The sequence below is a fragment of the Ailuropoda melanoleuca genome, chromosome 8 (genome assembly GCF_002007445.2).
Source record: "Ailuropoda melanoleuca isolate Jingjing chromosome 8, ASM200744v2, whole genome shotgun sequence".
Lineage (NCBI taxonomy): Eukaryota > Metazoa > Chordata > Mammalia > Carnivora > Ursidae > Ailuropoda > Ailuropoda melanoleuca.
Window position 1 is genome coordinate 122,448,007 of NC_048225.1, and position 17,369 is coordinate 122,465,375.

Below are 17,369 nucleotides of genomic sequence, written 5' to 3' on the forward strand. Positions count from 1 at the left end.
GGCGATTTTCAAAAGGGGAGAAAGCCTCATAAGAAAATCAATGTCAGATTTCTCCCTCAGACTATAAATTCGCCTTTTACTAAATCCTCTACTTTGTTTTACTCCAGCCAACAATTATAAAGTACTAGCTAGGAGCAGGCACTACTGAGCTAGTGTGGAAATGCAAAGAGAGGAGCTATGGCTCACTAGCCCTGTGCCGGATGAGGACCTGGGGCTGCTCCCAGAGAGCCTGCGGCAGGGGGACAGACACACAACGTGCAATTAGGACGCACCATGATCTTCTCAAATGACACAAGACAGGCTTGGCAAATAGGTTCTTTTCACGTGGACCATAGTAACAGCTGCTTTTAGGTGACAGTGTTAGGAAGGATTCTGAGGTCCTTGCGCTTATCAATGCATCTGTGCCACTGGAAGGTGTCCCTGCGAAGGAATTCACAAAAAGCACAGCTGAGCAAAGAGTGATAAGTCACTCACTAACAACTTGCAATATTTGGGTAGTTTAGCTAGGGTCATAAAGGCCTAACTTTTATTTAATCATTTTGTGGTTGAATCATGTATGTTCATTGTAGATTTCTAGAAAGTACAAAAATGTTATAGGGCAGGGGGAGGGCTAAAGTATATATACACAGTCCTACCAGTGAGAGCCAACACTGTTAATGTGTTAGCATGTTTCTTTCCAGTTGTTTTTTCTAAGCATTATCAGAAAGGAGAAGCATTACAACAAGAATAAAACAGAGAAGGCTTTTTAACCTTTTGGTTTCTATTAAAGGATAGACAACAGTCCCTGAAGTGTATCCACAGGTCATTCTTAACCCAAGACGCTCTCAAAAAAGGGATCTGTGCTTAGATGCATGTGGGATACACCTGTGTCCTGGGCTCGGGGAGGGACCCGTGGTAACACAGTATTAGCATAAAAAAGATCTTGGGAAGTTCCACAGTAAACAAATTCCTATGGAAAATTTCCCTTTTTCTTACTTTCTGTCTTCCTCCCTTCCTCCCACCCTCTTCCTCACTTCCCTCTCCCCTCTCCTTCCTTTCTTCCCTGCTTACTTGCTTTTATTACCAACTAGTATCTTGCAGCAGAATCACATTCCTACAGAACACACTTGGGAAATAGTTTCTCCGTTGATGGTCCCATATCCCCACATTTACAGGCTTCCCAGAGCCAGGCAGCCAACGTGAGAGAAGCAGGCCTATCTCCTGAGACAGGGAGTGCTAAAATGCTTGCAGGCACCTGGAACACTGCCTCAGAAAATCCCGTGCCCCCTCCCTGCCGAACAAGTATGTCAGATAAAAACCCTGCCAAGCAGCACCCACTGGAATTGGTAGGATAAAGTCAAAGTGAAGAACCAATAAACTTGGAAAACTCTTAAAACTTTCAATTTACATAACGATCTGCTTTCTTCCTTTCCCAAAGCTGAAACACATCTTCTATGATCCAAAGTGAATGCCTTTTTATAATTAAGACATACTTATTGGCCCACAGTATGATAGGCACCAGCAGCACGGACATGAAAGGAGGCAGAATTCCAAATGTCAGGTTGGCCATCACGGCCCCTGGGCAAACTGCAGGGGAGACAGGCCCTGAGGACACAGGGAGAGGTCCTGGGAGCATCTGGAGTCCTCAGATATCAAGTAAGTTGTTAGCATCTGCAAGATACCATCCTAAGTAAATGTTCCCTTAATTTTCTGTGAAAATGAAACTCTGGTTTAACGACCATGTACTGTGTGTCCACTGTATGAAAAGAGATTGGAATATGAATGAAAGTCCGTATTCCCCCAGAAACTTCTAGAATAAAAACATTGGCAGCTACCCTGTGCCTTTACCTACGAAATGGCTGGGGGATGGGCAGTGTTCCCAGAGGAAAAGCCATCACCTCCAGCCTGAGGTAGGAACTTCCAGCCCCAGAGAGCCTCACACGGAGAGGCCTTGCCTGGGTCCCCTCACTCCAGAAAGTTCTGCCCCTGTCATGAACATCTCAGTCTGCACAGAATCTATGCTGGCTTCTACTTATTTTATTTCCTATAAAGATCTTTGGGGATTGTTACCCACGGCAGAACTGCTTTGCTATCTGCTTTGCTATTTTATCTGGTTTAATTTTTGGTGATTTATTTTAACTACGGATAATTTCTCTTAAAAATATATTTATTACATGCAATCTTAATTTTAATTTATGTTAAATCTTAATTTTAAACAATTAGGATAATTATGTTATAGACTTATGTTATAGGATTCTACATAATTACGTTACATAGTAACTCTCATATGTAACCTTATAATAATTATTTTCAGTAACAAATTATTTTCATCTTAATTCTTTTCATCTTAATTTTATTCATTTAAGAGAGGACCAGAAAATGCCAATGTGTGGGAGGGAACCCATGTTTGGCCTATGCCCCAAATAAAAGAGGCCCACTGCCTCTCTTCCCTAGTCAGCAGGACAGAAAGAAGTCTGTTATTCCTTATAGCACAACTCCTTTCAAGCTCCTCATATGGTTAAGTAAGAAACTCATAATATCCTCTGGGGAAGGTCAGGTTAATAGCCTTAGACTCAACATCATGGCCCTTGGCGACTCATTATTTATTTATTATTTATTTTAATAAACACTAATACAGCAGTAGCTACTGTATGCCAGATACTGTCTAAGCATTTTATAAATATTGACCCAGAAGTTCCCCCAAAAAGAATAATGAGTCCTATCTCAAGGAGAGCTCAGGAGAGCTGAGAGAGCTGTGTTTCTTATTTTTAGAACTAACACACGAAGTCCCTAGGTGAGGGAATCCCAGAACTAACAATCAGGGTCTCCAACACATCAATCAATATTAGATGGAAAACAACAAAGCAGGAAGTCACAGCCTATCTGGGCCCCTCGTTATAATTTAATTACACCCACTGTTCTGACCCCTTCCAGAACTTTCTGGGAGCAAAAGTTTAGCTGGTGAACCCAGAGAAAACACCAAGAAGCAGTAGTTGGTGCTAGAAGAATGGTTCTTGACATGTGATCCAGGAAATTTGCTCAGAGAGCCCCTGAGGTGAAACTATTTCCTGTAGGAATGCATTATGGCCTTTCCCACTCTTTTCTCTTACGTGCGTATATCCAAAGTTTCCAAGCTCCATGACGTGGGGCCCCATGACATTGCTCAGAAGTTTCTAAACCTCTGGCCACCTCCATTGGCCCTCCTCGTGGAAGGAGGGGCGACTCCTAGGTGAGATTAAGCAAAGGGAATGAGCAGGTGCACTCAGCTCTTTTAGAGCCGGCTTGCCCACAAGCGGCATAGATTCTTCTCTTTCCTGCCCGCATACGTAAGGCAGGCTCTGCCACCAGAGGGAAGGCTGAAGACCTACGTCCACGCAGGGTGATCTCAGTTCACAGGGAAAGGACTCGGAAAACCTACTTTTAGCCTCAGGTCCAGTTTGGTCAGAAATAAAGTTAATCTGGGAATCCCTGTGTGCCTGATATTCAGACAGTGTGTGAACTGGAAGGGGAGGTGAGCAATGGCTTATTTATGCCTCAGACCCGAACGTGTGCCCTCAGGTAAGTAGTGTCCTCTCTGTGCCTTAGTCAGCTGCTCTGGAATAGGGAGATATTGGTAAGCTGCCTTGCAGGCTTATGAGCTTCTTACAGATAGAGAGTCCAGTACAGTGCCTTCGCAGATAACTATTGCTTTATTACCGTTCACGAGATAAGTGAGATGCCCTGGAGAGCTTCAGAATGCCCAAGAATGAGCTACATGTAAGTAGAGAGCCATGAACTCCTAGTCACTGCTCCAGAATGTTCCTTCATGCCAACTAGCCATACTTGGTTTCTACCTTGTCCTCATAGCAATTCTGCTCAAGTGGCTGTAATGTACTATCAGAAACTAGGGCGAATATTGGGTGGTCAGTCTCATAATCAGGAATTCAACAATAATAAAGAGACCCTTTCCCTGCCATTTCCATATCACTGAACAGGCTGCACCTGCTGGTCGAAGTCCTTATAGAAAGCCACACTCAGTCAGCAGTGTGTGTGGAAGAGCCGTAAGGCTCCTTTGTGGCCTTTGCTGTCGGGAGGTCAAGACTGAAGTGAGATGTCAAGGCACCACAGGGTGATGTCCAGATGAGTTGAGATGGATGGTCAAGGTGACAGAGGACATGATAAGGTGATACTGTGATTAGTAATAAGATACACACATTTGGCCGTCGTCCCCCATTCCTGGCACAGAGCTCCTAACATCCTCGGAATTTCCTAAGTGAAAGGCAAGAAGAAAGAACAGAATCTAGAGAGAGAAAGAGCCATGGCTGTAGCTATAGCTAGAAGAGGGTCCCTGGTTGGAGCGGTGGCCTTCAGTAACACAGAGCCTCTTCCCAACTTTGGCCCAGCAGGGAGGGACCCAGGAAGGAAATACTCCAACTTTCCTTTCCTCCATCTTGCCATCTCTATCTCTTCCTTCCAATGGCTAAAACCAACTGGAAACAAGATGGCGGGTGGTCGATCGTTGGTAATGACGGTGTGTCCAGCCACACAGCGAGTGGGTCTGGATGTGCATACAAACCACAAGGGCTAAGGAGTGCACCCCAGAGAACCCCAACATTTAGATTACACCCACTGTAATCTGGATGTCCAGGGGAAAAGGAGCTTGAGAAGGAACAACTGGCAAGGGAGGAGGACAATCAGGAAGCCATGGGAGAACGTGTTTCAATAAGGTAGCAGTGACCATGGTGTCAGTTGTTGCTGATGGCTCAGTTAAGGTGGAGACATTCCAAGTAGCAGTGAAGGTCTTTGCTGTGATGCTAGAGCTGTTCTGGCACAGGGGTGAGAGCGAAAGTCTGACTGAAGTGGATTTAAGAGAGAAAGGGAAGAGGAGCTTTGAAGATAGACATTCAGGACAGGTCTTCTGAGTTTTGCTACAGACCCGAGCAGAACAGTGGAGTAGTCCGTGGCGTGGGGCAATGGAGTAATAGCTTTTTGTTTGACTCATTTTTGTAAAGAAGGAAGACCCTGACACATTCATTCATTCATTCATTCCAGGTATGACTAACTTCCTATTCCATCCTGAAAAACAATCCAATTTTTGTAGCATCCCGGAGACTTTGAATCCTATTACAACCTCCATGCCTAGCAGCATTTCTCATAATAGAAATTCTCCTTTCATAATATGCAATGCCAGTTTCTACCTATTCATCCTCTTCCATGTCTCCTTATGTTTTGCCACCACTACTTCACACTTCAAGGACAAAACTAGGCAGAACAGTCACGCCAGTGAGTACAACCAGAATACTGAAGTTACCTTGAGAAGAGGTCAGAGAAAAATGCTCTCATGTTGGCGGAAGATTAAGCAGGATTCCAGCATTTAGTTATACATCGTGTAATCTCCAAGCTGTAAGTAAAACACCAACGTGGTATTGTTAGATGTGACTAGATAGACAAGATCACGTGCCCTCCCAAACCAGGGGAAAGCACTGTTCTCCTCAAAAGACGGCCAAAGGGGGTGACGCCCAGGATCGTCATGTTCAACAGTCTACCTTCCATCCAGAGATATTTGCGATTTCTTTTTTCTTTTTCTTTTTTTTTTATTTATTTGACAGAGAGAAAGACAGGCAGCGAGAGAGGGAACACAAGCAGGGGGAGTGGGAGAGGGAGAAGCGGGCTCCCAGCAGAGTAGGGAGCCCGATGTGGGGCTCGATCCCAGGACCCTGGGATCAGGCCCTAAGCCAAAGGTGGACGCTTAACGACTGAGCCACCCAGGTGCCCTACATTTGCGATTTCTTGTTGAAGGGACCTCTCCTGAAGGGAAGACCCTTGAGGACTTCCAATCAATCTTGATATTACCACCTTGCCAGTCCTCACCCTTGCTGCCTTCCTCAGCCACGTGAGCCGCCACAACCTTGCCCGGGACTCACCCCCTCCGCTCTCGCTGGAACTTTTACACCCTCACTTCGGGATGGTGTCAGGTAGGGGCATTTTTCTCAGGTTCAAAAATCTGAGTTTGACCATTTGGGCTCCAGTCAGGAACCCAAAGAGAGATTTTTGTTAAAACCTCAAAAATCCCTTAGTGAAAGGGAGGCAGGAGCCCAAGCTCTAGTAAGCTTCCTCAGGATACTGGCAACAAAGGGCAGTCTTCCCATTCCATTTCTCCACGGAGTGTATCCTAAGGCAAGTTCTCCTCTTGCACGAGTTGTGCAACGGAGAACCGAGAACTGAGAACTGGGAACCAAGGGGGATTAAAGCCATCATGAACAGATGTGAAAGACAACAGCCTCGTGAACCACTTGATCTACTTCTTATTTTCTCAAGCAGTTTTTGAGTCCTTCAGGGACAAGTATGGTATCATAACTAAGTATAATCACAGTTAGGAGGGAACAACCTATTTTTTCTGCATGGCTGTCTGAATGAATTCATTTTCAGTCAATAGGAGTAAATAGCTTATGTTAAGAAGAGGAGCTCAGTGTAATTAAGTGTGTGCTTGGCTTTGTGATACTCTCTTTTCCTTGAACCCACTGGAATTTTCGAAGGAAGAATGAAAGAAATACAAAATAGGGACCAGGAAGGAGACGCTAGGAAGAGTGGGTGCCCAAGGATACAGGCGTCCAGAGGGCGAAAACATGACTGTGTGTTTAAACAACAGCCATGACTTATTAAATATATCTTCCCCCTCTTGCTCCCACGCGGTGACAATGTTTAAACATGTTCTAACACATGCTGTGAAACATACCCTTCGGCAGCTTTGTGACCCCCGACTCCAACGCCCTTTTTCCACATTCATTCACAGACACACACACAAAGACACACGGGGATAAACTGCACATATCATGCTGTCATGAGAAAAGTTTTATTTTTTAGTGTAGGAGTTAGGAGTACAGCATCTGAAACTAGACTGGCTGGGTTTGAACCCTGACTCTATTGCTTACTAGCTCTGGACCTCCAGCAAGTTACTCTTTGCCTCACGTAAAGTGAGGACCATGATGGTGCCTGCCCCAGAGCATTAAAATCACAAAAAAAAATATACATCGCACACGTAGAGCAGTGCCCAGTACCTGGTTAGTGTTATTTGTTTAACACAGCGTTGTAATAAGACTCTCTAGGAGCTTCTGTGCATGGTTTGGGTGGGCTGGAGGGAAGGCAGTGTGACAGGAGTTGGGGGGCCGGGAGGGAAGGGCGAGGATTCACTGGGGGTGGCCAAGGTGTTCTCGTACACTAAAGAGCTGTTCCAGTTAGTACAGAGTGTAGGTAAATACGATCAACGCCGTGTAATTTCTATTGAACCCTTTAAATCTAGCACCGCAGAGACTATAAGCGCAGACTCCGAAAGTAACAAAATGCACTGGTCAATGTCTAAAGCCCTTTCTCTCCACGCCCCTGCACCGGAATGGCACGTAAGCGAAACATCCAGAACAGAGCCAGCATGATGGGGCACTGGCGTCCTGGTTGTCTTTGATCCTCTCGGTATTCAAAAGGTAAAGGGTTCTTCCCTCCAATCGGTTGGTCATCGAACAAGAATTGAGAGACACCACGGAGTGTTCAGCACAAGCTCCCCGCCCCCCTTCCTATCCTGCTTGATAATTAGATCTAGTTGGGAGAGAAGCCCTACATGTCACCCAACGGGAAATCATCACCTGACCTCAGGGGTCAGACCCACCCACTGGGGCTCCGAGCGGGGTCAGAGAGGGTGGCCGCTCTTGCCCAGGACACCTGGATAATGGCTTGGATCTGCGTGGCGGCGGGGCTCCGGTGGCGGCCGAATCGGGCTTGATTCAACCGCGCGCTCCCTGAACCCCCCGCGGGGAGCCGTCGGGGGCGAGCTGGGCGGCTGGGTGGCAGCCGCCCGGGGTGCAGCCCGCAGGTGCCTCCGGTGGGGCCCGCGGGGAGGGGCTCACCTGCTCGCCCCGTGACCCAGACCGCCCTCCTCATCGGCGTGGCGGGCACAAAGAGCGAGCACGCAGCGGCGGGACCACACCGTGGTTGCCCAGAGCTGATTCCCACCCGCCGTGGACCCTGCGGCCCGGCCCAAGGCGCAGCCCAGGGTTCGCTCCTTTCCCCGCACCTGTGCCCAAGTGTCCCCGGCCGCACCCGGTGGGAGGGCGACCCCTGCTGGCCGAGACGCGCAGCGGCGGGCCCCTTTGGCCGCCGGGCACCCGAGTCTGCACCCGGGTGCGCGCAGTCTCCCGTGGCCTCCGCACGCGTCCTCCGCCGCAGGTTCGCGCTGTTCCCAGAGCTTTGTTCCAACGAGCTAACATTTTGAACCATTACTCCACTTGTTCTTTCGCTTCGTTTTGAATGCAGACGTCGAGCCAGTGTGCATTTTTGAGTTCGCGTTCCAATCCGGCATCTCCTCTGCTTTTCCCTTTTTGCCACGACCCTCCTAATTGCAGTCAGCCCCCCCCAAAACTCTCCGTTTGTCTTGATTTCTTTGTTTACAGGCTGAAGCGGAAAGCAATCTGGGTTTTGGTAAGGAATTGTATGTACTGTAACAGGGTACATAATTTCATGGTGTAGGAGAGGCGATCCCCGTCAACGGCCTGCAGTTAACGTGGAACCTCTAGAAATACTTCAATCCAGGGCCGTCTTCCCAAATATCCCCCCTCAGAGGAGGGGGCCACGCCAATGTAGGACGCCGGCAGGCAGCGAAATGTGAACGAACCGTTTAATATCCTAGAGATTTTTTTTTCTTTTTGAGTAATACATGCTGGCAATTAAAAATAGAATAAAATATATGAACTTCAAATTCAGTGCAAGAGAAAAGCAGAGGAAAGCCCTTGTCTAGTTCAGCTTCCCAGAACAGCCAGTCACTGTCATAGAACCTTGGTTTCTTCTTTCGGTGCCTCGAGATTGCGTGTGTGTGTGTGTGTGTGTGTGTGTGTAACACAGATGGAAGCAAAATATACACACTTCACAGCATCAACTCATATATACCTACTTACATGTTTTTACTTAACTGTTTTTAATAAATTTTTATGACTTTAAATATTTTTCCTACATTTTATGGCTATGACATCATTCCCTCATCCAGTACCCTTGCGGCTGGAGAAAGATGTTTAAGTTCTTTCTTCTCTTTTGCGGTTGCAAGATAAAAAAAAAAAAAAAAAAAAAAAAAAAAAAGCTGGCTGCAATGAATGTTCTTGTCTAAAATCCTTCGTCTGCAATTCCAAAGCTCAAACAGCTTAAAAAACTGAAAGTCTTTTCAAATGTTTGGCACAGTCGTTTGGCAGCTAAACTATAGCTGAACGCATGTGAGGCTATTTATAGTCTTTATACTACTTGATGTGAATTCATCTATCTTTTTGCTGACATATTACTGGGTTTGATTACAGGTTGTTATCCCAACTCCCACTAGAGTTGTTAACAAAAAATACTGTGTTGTATGCACGGACTTATCTTTCTAAAATCCAAGCGATTTTAAGTTGTGAAGCACATTCAGCACTAACGGTTTTAGCCCTGGGTAGATATCCTTGTACATATTTACGAGTTGTATCTTCAGGATAAATTTGAACATGTAGAGTCGCTAATGAAACGTGTGTGTTAAACTTTGGCAGACACCGTCACATTGCTCTTCAAAGGAGTGAACGATTTACATCGCAAGCAATATTAAATAGAAATGCCTGTTCTGGGGTGCCGGGGGGCTCCGTTGGTTAACATGATCCTGGGGTCCTGGGACCCAGTCCTGCGACCCAGTCCTGCATCAGCTCCCTGCTGGGCGGGGAGTCTGCTTGTCCCTTTCCCTCTGCCCGCCTCCCCCCTACAGCGTGCGCGCACTCTGTCTCTCAAATAAATAAATACAATCTTTATTTTAAAAATGCCTCTTCGCCTGTTCTTTCACATGCAAACAAAACTTTTTGAGGTTTGCTGATATAATCAGTGAAAAGGTGATAACTCATGTAGTTTTGAGTTCATTTTATTACGGGTGAGATTAAGCATCTCTAGAATTTGCCATTGATTTACACACATTCTTTAAGTATTAGGTTAATTACCCCATCGACTCTCAAAATGTGTTCCAGGCATTTTTTTCCTGGCTTGTTGTTTGTCTTTTGTTTTGGTTTTGTTTATGATAATTTATCGTACAGGAAGTTCTAATTCTTTTGTAATTATATTCATTCCTCATTGATCCATCTGGAGTTTATTTTGATGTAAGGAATTGTTTGCATGCCGTAGCAAACTGTCACAAACTCAGCGGTTTAAAACAATACAAACGTTTTCTCTCTCGGTTGTGTAGGTCAGAAGTCCAGCACAGCCTGATTAGATTCCGTGCTCAGAGTCTCACTGGGCTAAAATCAAGGCACTGGCCAGGCAGCAGCCCAGCTCCTCGCACAGTAGATGAGAGGTCCCTGCTTTCTTGCTGTTTGTCAGCTTCTGGAGGACATCCACCCTCTCTGGTCACATGGCCTTTCCACAGTATGGTGATTGGTTTCTCGAAAGGCCACAGGACTGTGCTTGCTTGGGCAGCACATATACTAAAATTCGAAAGGCCACAGGATAGCATGTACTGTGGCTTCACATGTCTCTGACTTGAGCTCTGCCATCTCTCTTCTGCTTTTAAAAGCTCATGTGATTAGACTGGGCCCATTTCAAAAATCTGGGAAAATCTCCTTATCTTAAGGTCAACTGTGGCACAAAGAGAATGCAAACATGACAGTAACTCTGGGCAAAGATCATGGGGCACATTTTGAATTCTGCCTACACATCAACGAAGTGAGTAAGACTCCAGCTTCTTTTGATTACTAGCCAGTCATCCCAAAATTATTTTGAATAAACCACTGATACCAATTTGTTTGGTTGTTTGAAATTTGGGTTGCTGGATAAGTCAGAGATGTCGTTGATCCGAGTGGAATCCAGCCCCTACCTTTCTGCCACTTCAACTCCTCTGGGGGCAAGAGATTCGTATTTGACAACCTGAAAACTCCTGGAAATCGGAAGAGTCCCATTCTGGGGCCAGCCCCGTAGACTCGATATGAAAGGTCCAGGGCTCAGTGGCGCCCTGTGAGTAGAAGCTCAGGCATGTGGCTGTTCCATGAAGAGCTCACCCCTGTAGAGAGGAGGGAAGGGTCTGGATCTGGTAGGTTCAGTGCTCATTACACTCTGGGAATGAATGACAGCCAGAGAAAACTGTGAGCTCCAGGAAGCTTCAGGGCATTGGAGATCTGTCAGTGGCTTCTCCCTCCCATCATACGCCCACCCACACCAGCGAAGAAAGACCTAGTCGCTTGTATTCTCAGAGACTTCCCTTCAACTTCAACTTGAAAGTGGCAGAGGAGCCAGGACAGAACTTGGGATGATTGCAATGTCATTCATTTATGCTGTTAAATTGTTGTATGAGATAAAGGATAGTTGTCATGATATTATCTTTTTGTCCGTGTCTCTGTTGTGCTTTCAATAACTCCAATGTTTTCATCTTGATTTTTGTTCCGTTGTTGTAGATATTTCAGTTTCTGGACATTCAGAAGAACAGCTTGGTTGTGATAACCCTATTCCTGTACAATGTTTGATCCAGCCCCTTACTAATAATCTGCCAGCTTTGTCTCTGGCTGGTGATGTATGATTTTTCTCATCCATTTCTACTCTGAACTTTAAAATCTAGCTCTGATTCCCTTCGTGTGCCTGAATTGTCATAGGTGGCCAAGAAGAAAATGACTCATCCTTAGTTCTTTATAACAGAGAACATCTGCTTCTCTGTAAACCTCTTTGGAATGAGCTTTACCTCCAGTTGTAAGCAGGGGAAAGGAAGAAGTACTGCCTTGAAATCAACTACTCCTTCCTTTTCTTTCCTTCTCTCCTATCCCTCATATCTTTTCTTTTCAAATCCCCATGCATCCGGCTTGGCTGAGAACTAATGCATGTAGTAAGATTGTTGGTATTATTTTTTATTTATTTATTTTTTATATTTTAGATTCTTACTCATAGGCTACAAATTTTTTAAAAAATCATTTTTCCCTTCTGAAAGTCTCAGAAATGAGAAAATATGTGCTTGCGAATATGCTTTCTTTTCAACTACAGAATGTAAATGACAGTTATAAATAGAGATCCTTTTGCAATCGAAGACAGAGAATACAGCACCATTCCAGTTGTTAAATAGAAAAGAATAGGATAGAGGTACTTCCTAGCCTAAGGAAGAAAGAAATCTATGCATAGCCTTTATCGAAAGCTGTACCTAGGACACATTTAAATCCATTTATGAATCACTAACAACAACAACAACAAAAATGTGTGTTTCTTGAACATCAAGTCTCTGGGACTTTTCTTTCCCACTACAAACCCTCCATAAAACCTCCCAGAATTTCTGTCCTTGAAGCAGGAGTCAAATTAGATAGCAAGGACCATCCCCAAGATAGCACCGTACCCCAGGGACAGTGAGACGGGCTCTCTCTAACCCAGTATGTTACTGTCCATGATCAACCAACCCTTATCTCTGTTTCATAACTATAAAAACCAATAATGGATTTAAAACCCAAAATTTTTGGATTTAAATTCCAAAAACTCAGATTTTCAGGTCCCAAATAAAAAACATGGATTTTTTTGTGGAGTTTCATTACTAGGAATAAGACTCATTCTGAGCTCAGGTTGTTCTTAGTACTTTTTAAGTCTTTTCCTTGAGAAGTGATTATATGTATTAGCAGAAGACGAGTTCTACGAGGACAGTCACAGCTGACAGAGCCTCAATATACTCGTGCTTGGTTCTCCCAACCCCATTCCAAATCAGGAGTGTGAACTGTCATCTATTTGGTTTGTTTCCTTTTTAATGTGGCTACAATAAAATAGTTGATTAAGGCTATAAAACAGAGAAATATCAAAGAGCAGGGTATTTTTATTCAAATAAACTTTTGTTTCACCGATTGTTCATGCATTTATGTATGTAACAAGTATTTATCAAGAGCCCACTATGTGCCCGGCATTGATTCAGTGCTGGAGATACAATAACGAACAAGAACAAAAAAATCTCCCAACGTCCCAACCCTTTTGGAGTTAATACTCTGATAGGGTTAAAAGGCAATAAGCAAGGCAAATAAGTATAATACGTGCGATGGGTGGTAATGAGTGGTAAAGAAGAGAAAAGGGGAGATGAGGAAACTTGCCAGGCATGATGAAATTCTAGATACGGAGATCAGAAAGGAGCCCACTGAGAAGGGAAGAAAACAAAATAAGAAGCAGAATGTATCAACTAACAATTCCAATTACCCGCTCTCCCCTGCACAATGCCAAGGGAACCACTAACAAGAGAGAAGACGAACACAACACACTATCTAACTTGAACTATACATATGTGCACGCAATCTGGCTTAGGAAATAAAACGTTTCAAACATGAATGCAGAATGCCACTGCCTTCTCTTACCTCGCATTCAAGAGTAACCAGTATCCTTAATTTGATTAACTTTTACTCTTTGTATGTACGGATGTATTCCTAAACTATGAGTGGAAACACACTGGATACATCTTTCTGAAGTTCGTCTTTAGGCAATATTACATATTTTTAGATTTATCCCTATTGATACAAGTATCTCTAGGTCATTAATTTTAAATTACAAAACTTTGTGGTATAAACCATCTATTCTTTTGGATATGGTCATTTAACTGTTTCTGATGCACAGGAAAGCCATTGACTTTTTAAAATTAATTTTTCTCTCTTTTGTTGATCCTTTAGATTTCTATGTCATCTGCAAGCAATAGCCATTTTGTTTCTTGCTCTCTGATCCTTACACATTATTTCTTTGTCTTGTTTTATGTTCTAGTTCAAACTTCTAGTACAATGTTGAAAAGAAATGGGGATAGTAGACATATCCACTTTGTGCGTTTTTTTAAAAAAATGCTCAATATTCATTGAATGTGATACTATGGGTATTCACTAGCTGTGTCCAGTTACAGAAGTTCCTTTCTATCACTGATTACTTGAAACATTTTACTATTGCATAGGTGTTGAATTTTATTAAATCTATTTCTGCATCTACCAAGAGGAGCATATTACTTTTCCTCCTTATTCTTCTAACACGATGAATTACGGGGGCGCCTGGGTGGCTCAAGGGGGTAAGTGTCCAGCTCTTGATTTTGGCTCAGGTCATGATCTCAGGGTCCGGGGATCAAGCCCCCAGTTGGGCTCTGTGTTCAGCAGGGTGTCTGCTTGACAATTCTCTCCCCCTCTCTCTACCCCTCCCCCCTCTCAAGCTCTCTAGTGAATTATATTATTAGCTCTTCTGGTGCTGAGCTCTCTTAGTATAAATACAACTTGGTCATGTTTAGTTTTGTTAATATATTGCTATATTCACTTACAACATCTTTGTATCTATGTCAGGTGAATTTAGCTTACAATTTTCCTTTAATGTGTTGTGCTCGTCTGGTTTTAGTAAAGATGTTATGTTGGCTTCATAAGATGATCTTCATAAAAGGCACTCCTTTTCAAATATCTGGAATAGTTCGTATAGGATTGAGAAGATTTGTTTTTTGATGTTTGGAGGAATTTGTCAGTAATCCTATCTGGCATTTGGGAATGATATTTTTTAATTGAAATTTTTATTGAAATACTTGTAGGTTCATATACAGGAGTAGGAAATCGGAGAGATTCCATGTACCTTTTATCCAGTTTCCCCCACTGACAACATTTTGCAAAACTGTAATACAAGGTAACTATCAAGATATTGACATTGATAAATCTTTTCCAGATTTCCCGTTTTACTTGTACTTATTTGTATGTTTGTATGTATTTTGTTCTATACAATTTATCACACGTACAGGTTTGTGTATCTGCTACTACAGTCAAGATACAGACACTCCCATAATTACAAGGATCTTTTGTACTGCCCTTTTATAACCCCAAAGAAGAAAAGGATGTTCTTAATGCATATTTCTTCAATGGCTGTAAGTTATTTAGGTTTTCTGTTTCTCCTTGTGTCCACTTTGGTAAAGTACATTTTTTTTTCTCATAAACATTTTGCCAAAAAAGTATAAACTTTTTCATAGTTTGCTCCCATCTTTAAAATCTCTACTTCTGTAGTTTGTCCCCTTTTTGGTCCTAAATTGTTATTAGTGCCTATTCTCTTTTCATATATTCATCTCACCAGAAGTTTCCCTATTTTTCTTTTTAAAGAATCAACTCTCATTTAATTGTTCTTCTTCACTGTATTGTTAATTCATTATCTTCTGCTTTTATCTTTTCCTTCCTTCTGCTTTCTTGGAATTTGCTTATTTTCCCTCTAACTTCTTGAGTAGAATGAAGCTATTAATTTTCAGTCATTCTTCTAATCTATTCATCTATAAGTCTCTCCCTTAGTAGTTCTCAGATGAGTTTTATTATCAGCATGTAGAATTTTCATTGTTTCAAATTGCAAATATTTTCTAAATTCCAGTATGAGTTCTTCCTTGACCCATGAGTTTAAAAGCTGTTTTATTATTTTTTTGTTACCTTCTTGTAAAATGCATTGTGGTCACAGAACATGGTCCATATAATATACATTTTTTAATATTTGCTGGGACTTACTTTGAGGTCTTAAAATTTGATTAGTTCTTAAATTGTCCCTGTGGATTTGGAAAGAATAAGGTTCTCTGCAACGGTGAGCTCCTTGTACATATTCATCAGAATAAGCTTATTGTGTTCTTATCTTCCACACGCTTACTGAAATTTTTGTGTGATTAATAAACCATTAAGTGAGGTCTATTAAAATTATTAAAATTGTGAAATTGCCAATTTCTCCTTGTGATTCTGTAAACTTCTGCCTTTTATATTTTAAGCATTAAAGGCACACACAGGTTTACAATCATAATACCTTCATGGTGCTTTATCTTGTCATTTGGCATGAACTCACTTAGTCCTTAAAAAATGCTTTCACTTCGAAGCTATTTTATCTGGTATTTGCATCCCTATACAGCCTCACTGGCTTTCATTAGATTTGCTGGACGTACACTTTCTCAACTTCTTACATTCAGCCTTTATATATGCTCACATTTTAGGGGTCGTGGTTGTAAAAAAAAAAAAACAATAAACTTTTTTTTAACCCACTCTGGTAATTAGTTCTTTAACTGTCTTGTTTATCCCATTTATATTCATTTTGACCTGTTTAATTAAAGATCTAATTTGATTATTTTTTCCCCTTCTCCCCTTTTCCATTCTTGTTTGGATGGCTTGGGTGTTCCTTTTTTTTAAACCACTTTTGATTTGGAAATTGTATATACTATTTGTGCATTATAAGGTTGCAATTAAAAGTCTAATAGGTACCTTAGATATATTAGTTAATCAAAAGGGATGCCTGGGTGGCTCAGTTGGTTAAGCATCTGCCTTTGGCTCAGCTCATGATCTCAGGGTCCTGGGATCGAGCCATGTGTCAGGCTCCCTGCTGAGCAGGGAGTCTGCTTCTCCCTCTGCCTCTGCCTGCTCGTGCTCACTCTCTCTCTCTCAAATAAATAAAATCTTAAAAAAAAAATAAAGTTAGCCAAAATCTCTTTCTTCTGAGCGATTATCATGAATATCTTTTTTAATGATTTATTTATTATTTGAGAGAAAGAGTGTGCATGAGTAGGGGGAGGGGCAGAGGGAGAGAATGGTGAGAGACTCTAAAGCAGACACCTCACTGAGCAGGGAGCCCCACACAGGGCTTGATCCCAGGACCCTGAGATCATGACCTGAGCCCAAACCAAGAGTCAGCCACTTAACCAACTGACCCACCCAGGTGCCCCTGATGTCTTGAATATCTTTAGTCAGCTCCCCCAGCTTATGTATTGATGCCTTGCCTTTTTCCTTCTGAAACTAGGCATCTTTATTATTGTTTTATAAAGTCAGAGTTTAACGCTTATCTACATGTTTGCTAATATCTTCACTCATTATTCCTTTTGTATCTCACTTCTCCCTTGTAGGATTCCATTTTCTTCTTCAAAGACCTCTTTCAGGAATTTTTTTTCAAAAAAGGAGTGTTAGAGGTCACCTCTGTCAGTAACGGTTAGAGATACACTTGCAACTTTTGTCTCAAAATTTTATTTCAGCCTCACTCTGAAGTTATAGCTCAGATGGGTTTAATTTTACTCAGCACTCACTTTTTTCTTTTCTTCTCAAAGGTAACACGGGAAGAAATCTGCCGTCAGTCTCAAGAACTTTCACTAGTGATCTCTGTCCTCGGACTGGCAAGTCAGCTTCTCGGGCTTTCTGCGCCTTCGCCGTGTCCGAGTTGTCTGTATTTGAGACTTGTCATTTTTCCTCGATGTGATGATCACAGCTGCTATCAATTCTGACAAATGCTCGGCTTTTATCTCTTCAAATATTGCCTCTTTCCCACTTCTCAATTCCCTCCTTCTGGAACACCTTAAATGCCCTGAAACGTCCCATTCCATCTTCCACATGTCCACTCTCTATCCTCAGAACCCAACAGTGCCGGGCATAGAGCCGGTGCCCGACACATACCTGCAGAGCGAATGAAAGACC

General features: G+C 42.8%; 1 protein-coding gene across 2 annotated transcripts in view; it reads right to left on the reverse strand.

Annotated features, from left to right (window-relative positions):
- Positions 1-275: 275 nt before the first annotated feature.
- HSD17B7 (hydroxysteroid 17-beta dehydrogenase 7) overlaps positions 276-17,369 on the reverse strand; it is a 40,560-nt gene continuing 23,466 nt past the window's right edge. Inside the window, exons 9-10 of one of the 2 annotated variants that reach the window (XR_004627397.1) lie at positions 5,270-5,359; positions 276-420 (exon numbers count right to left, since the gene is read on the reverse strand). Coding sequence is in view for 1 of the 2 variants with exons in the window: in XM_011226050.3 (XP_011224352.1) it covers positions 17,202-17,348 (147 nt within the window). In the remaining variant the exon portion in view is untranslated. Of the gene's footprint in view, positions 421-5,269; positions 5,360-16,909; positions 17,349-17,369 lie in introns of those variants that run through there. The other variant, XM_011226050.3, reaches the window with a different exon arrangement.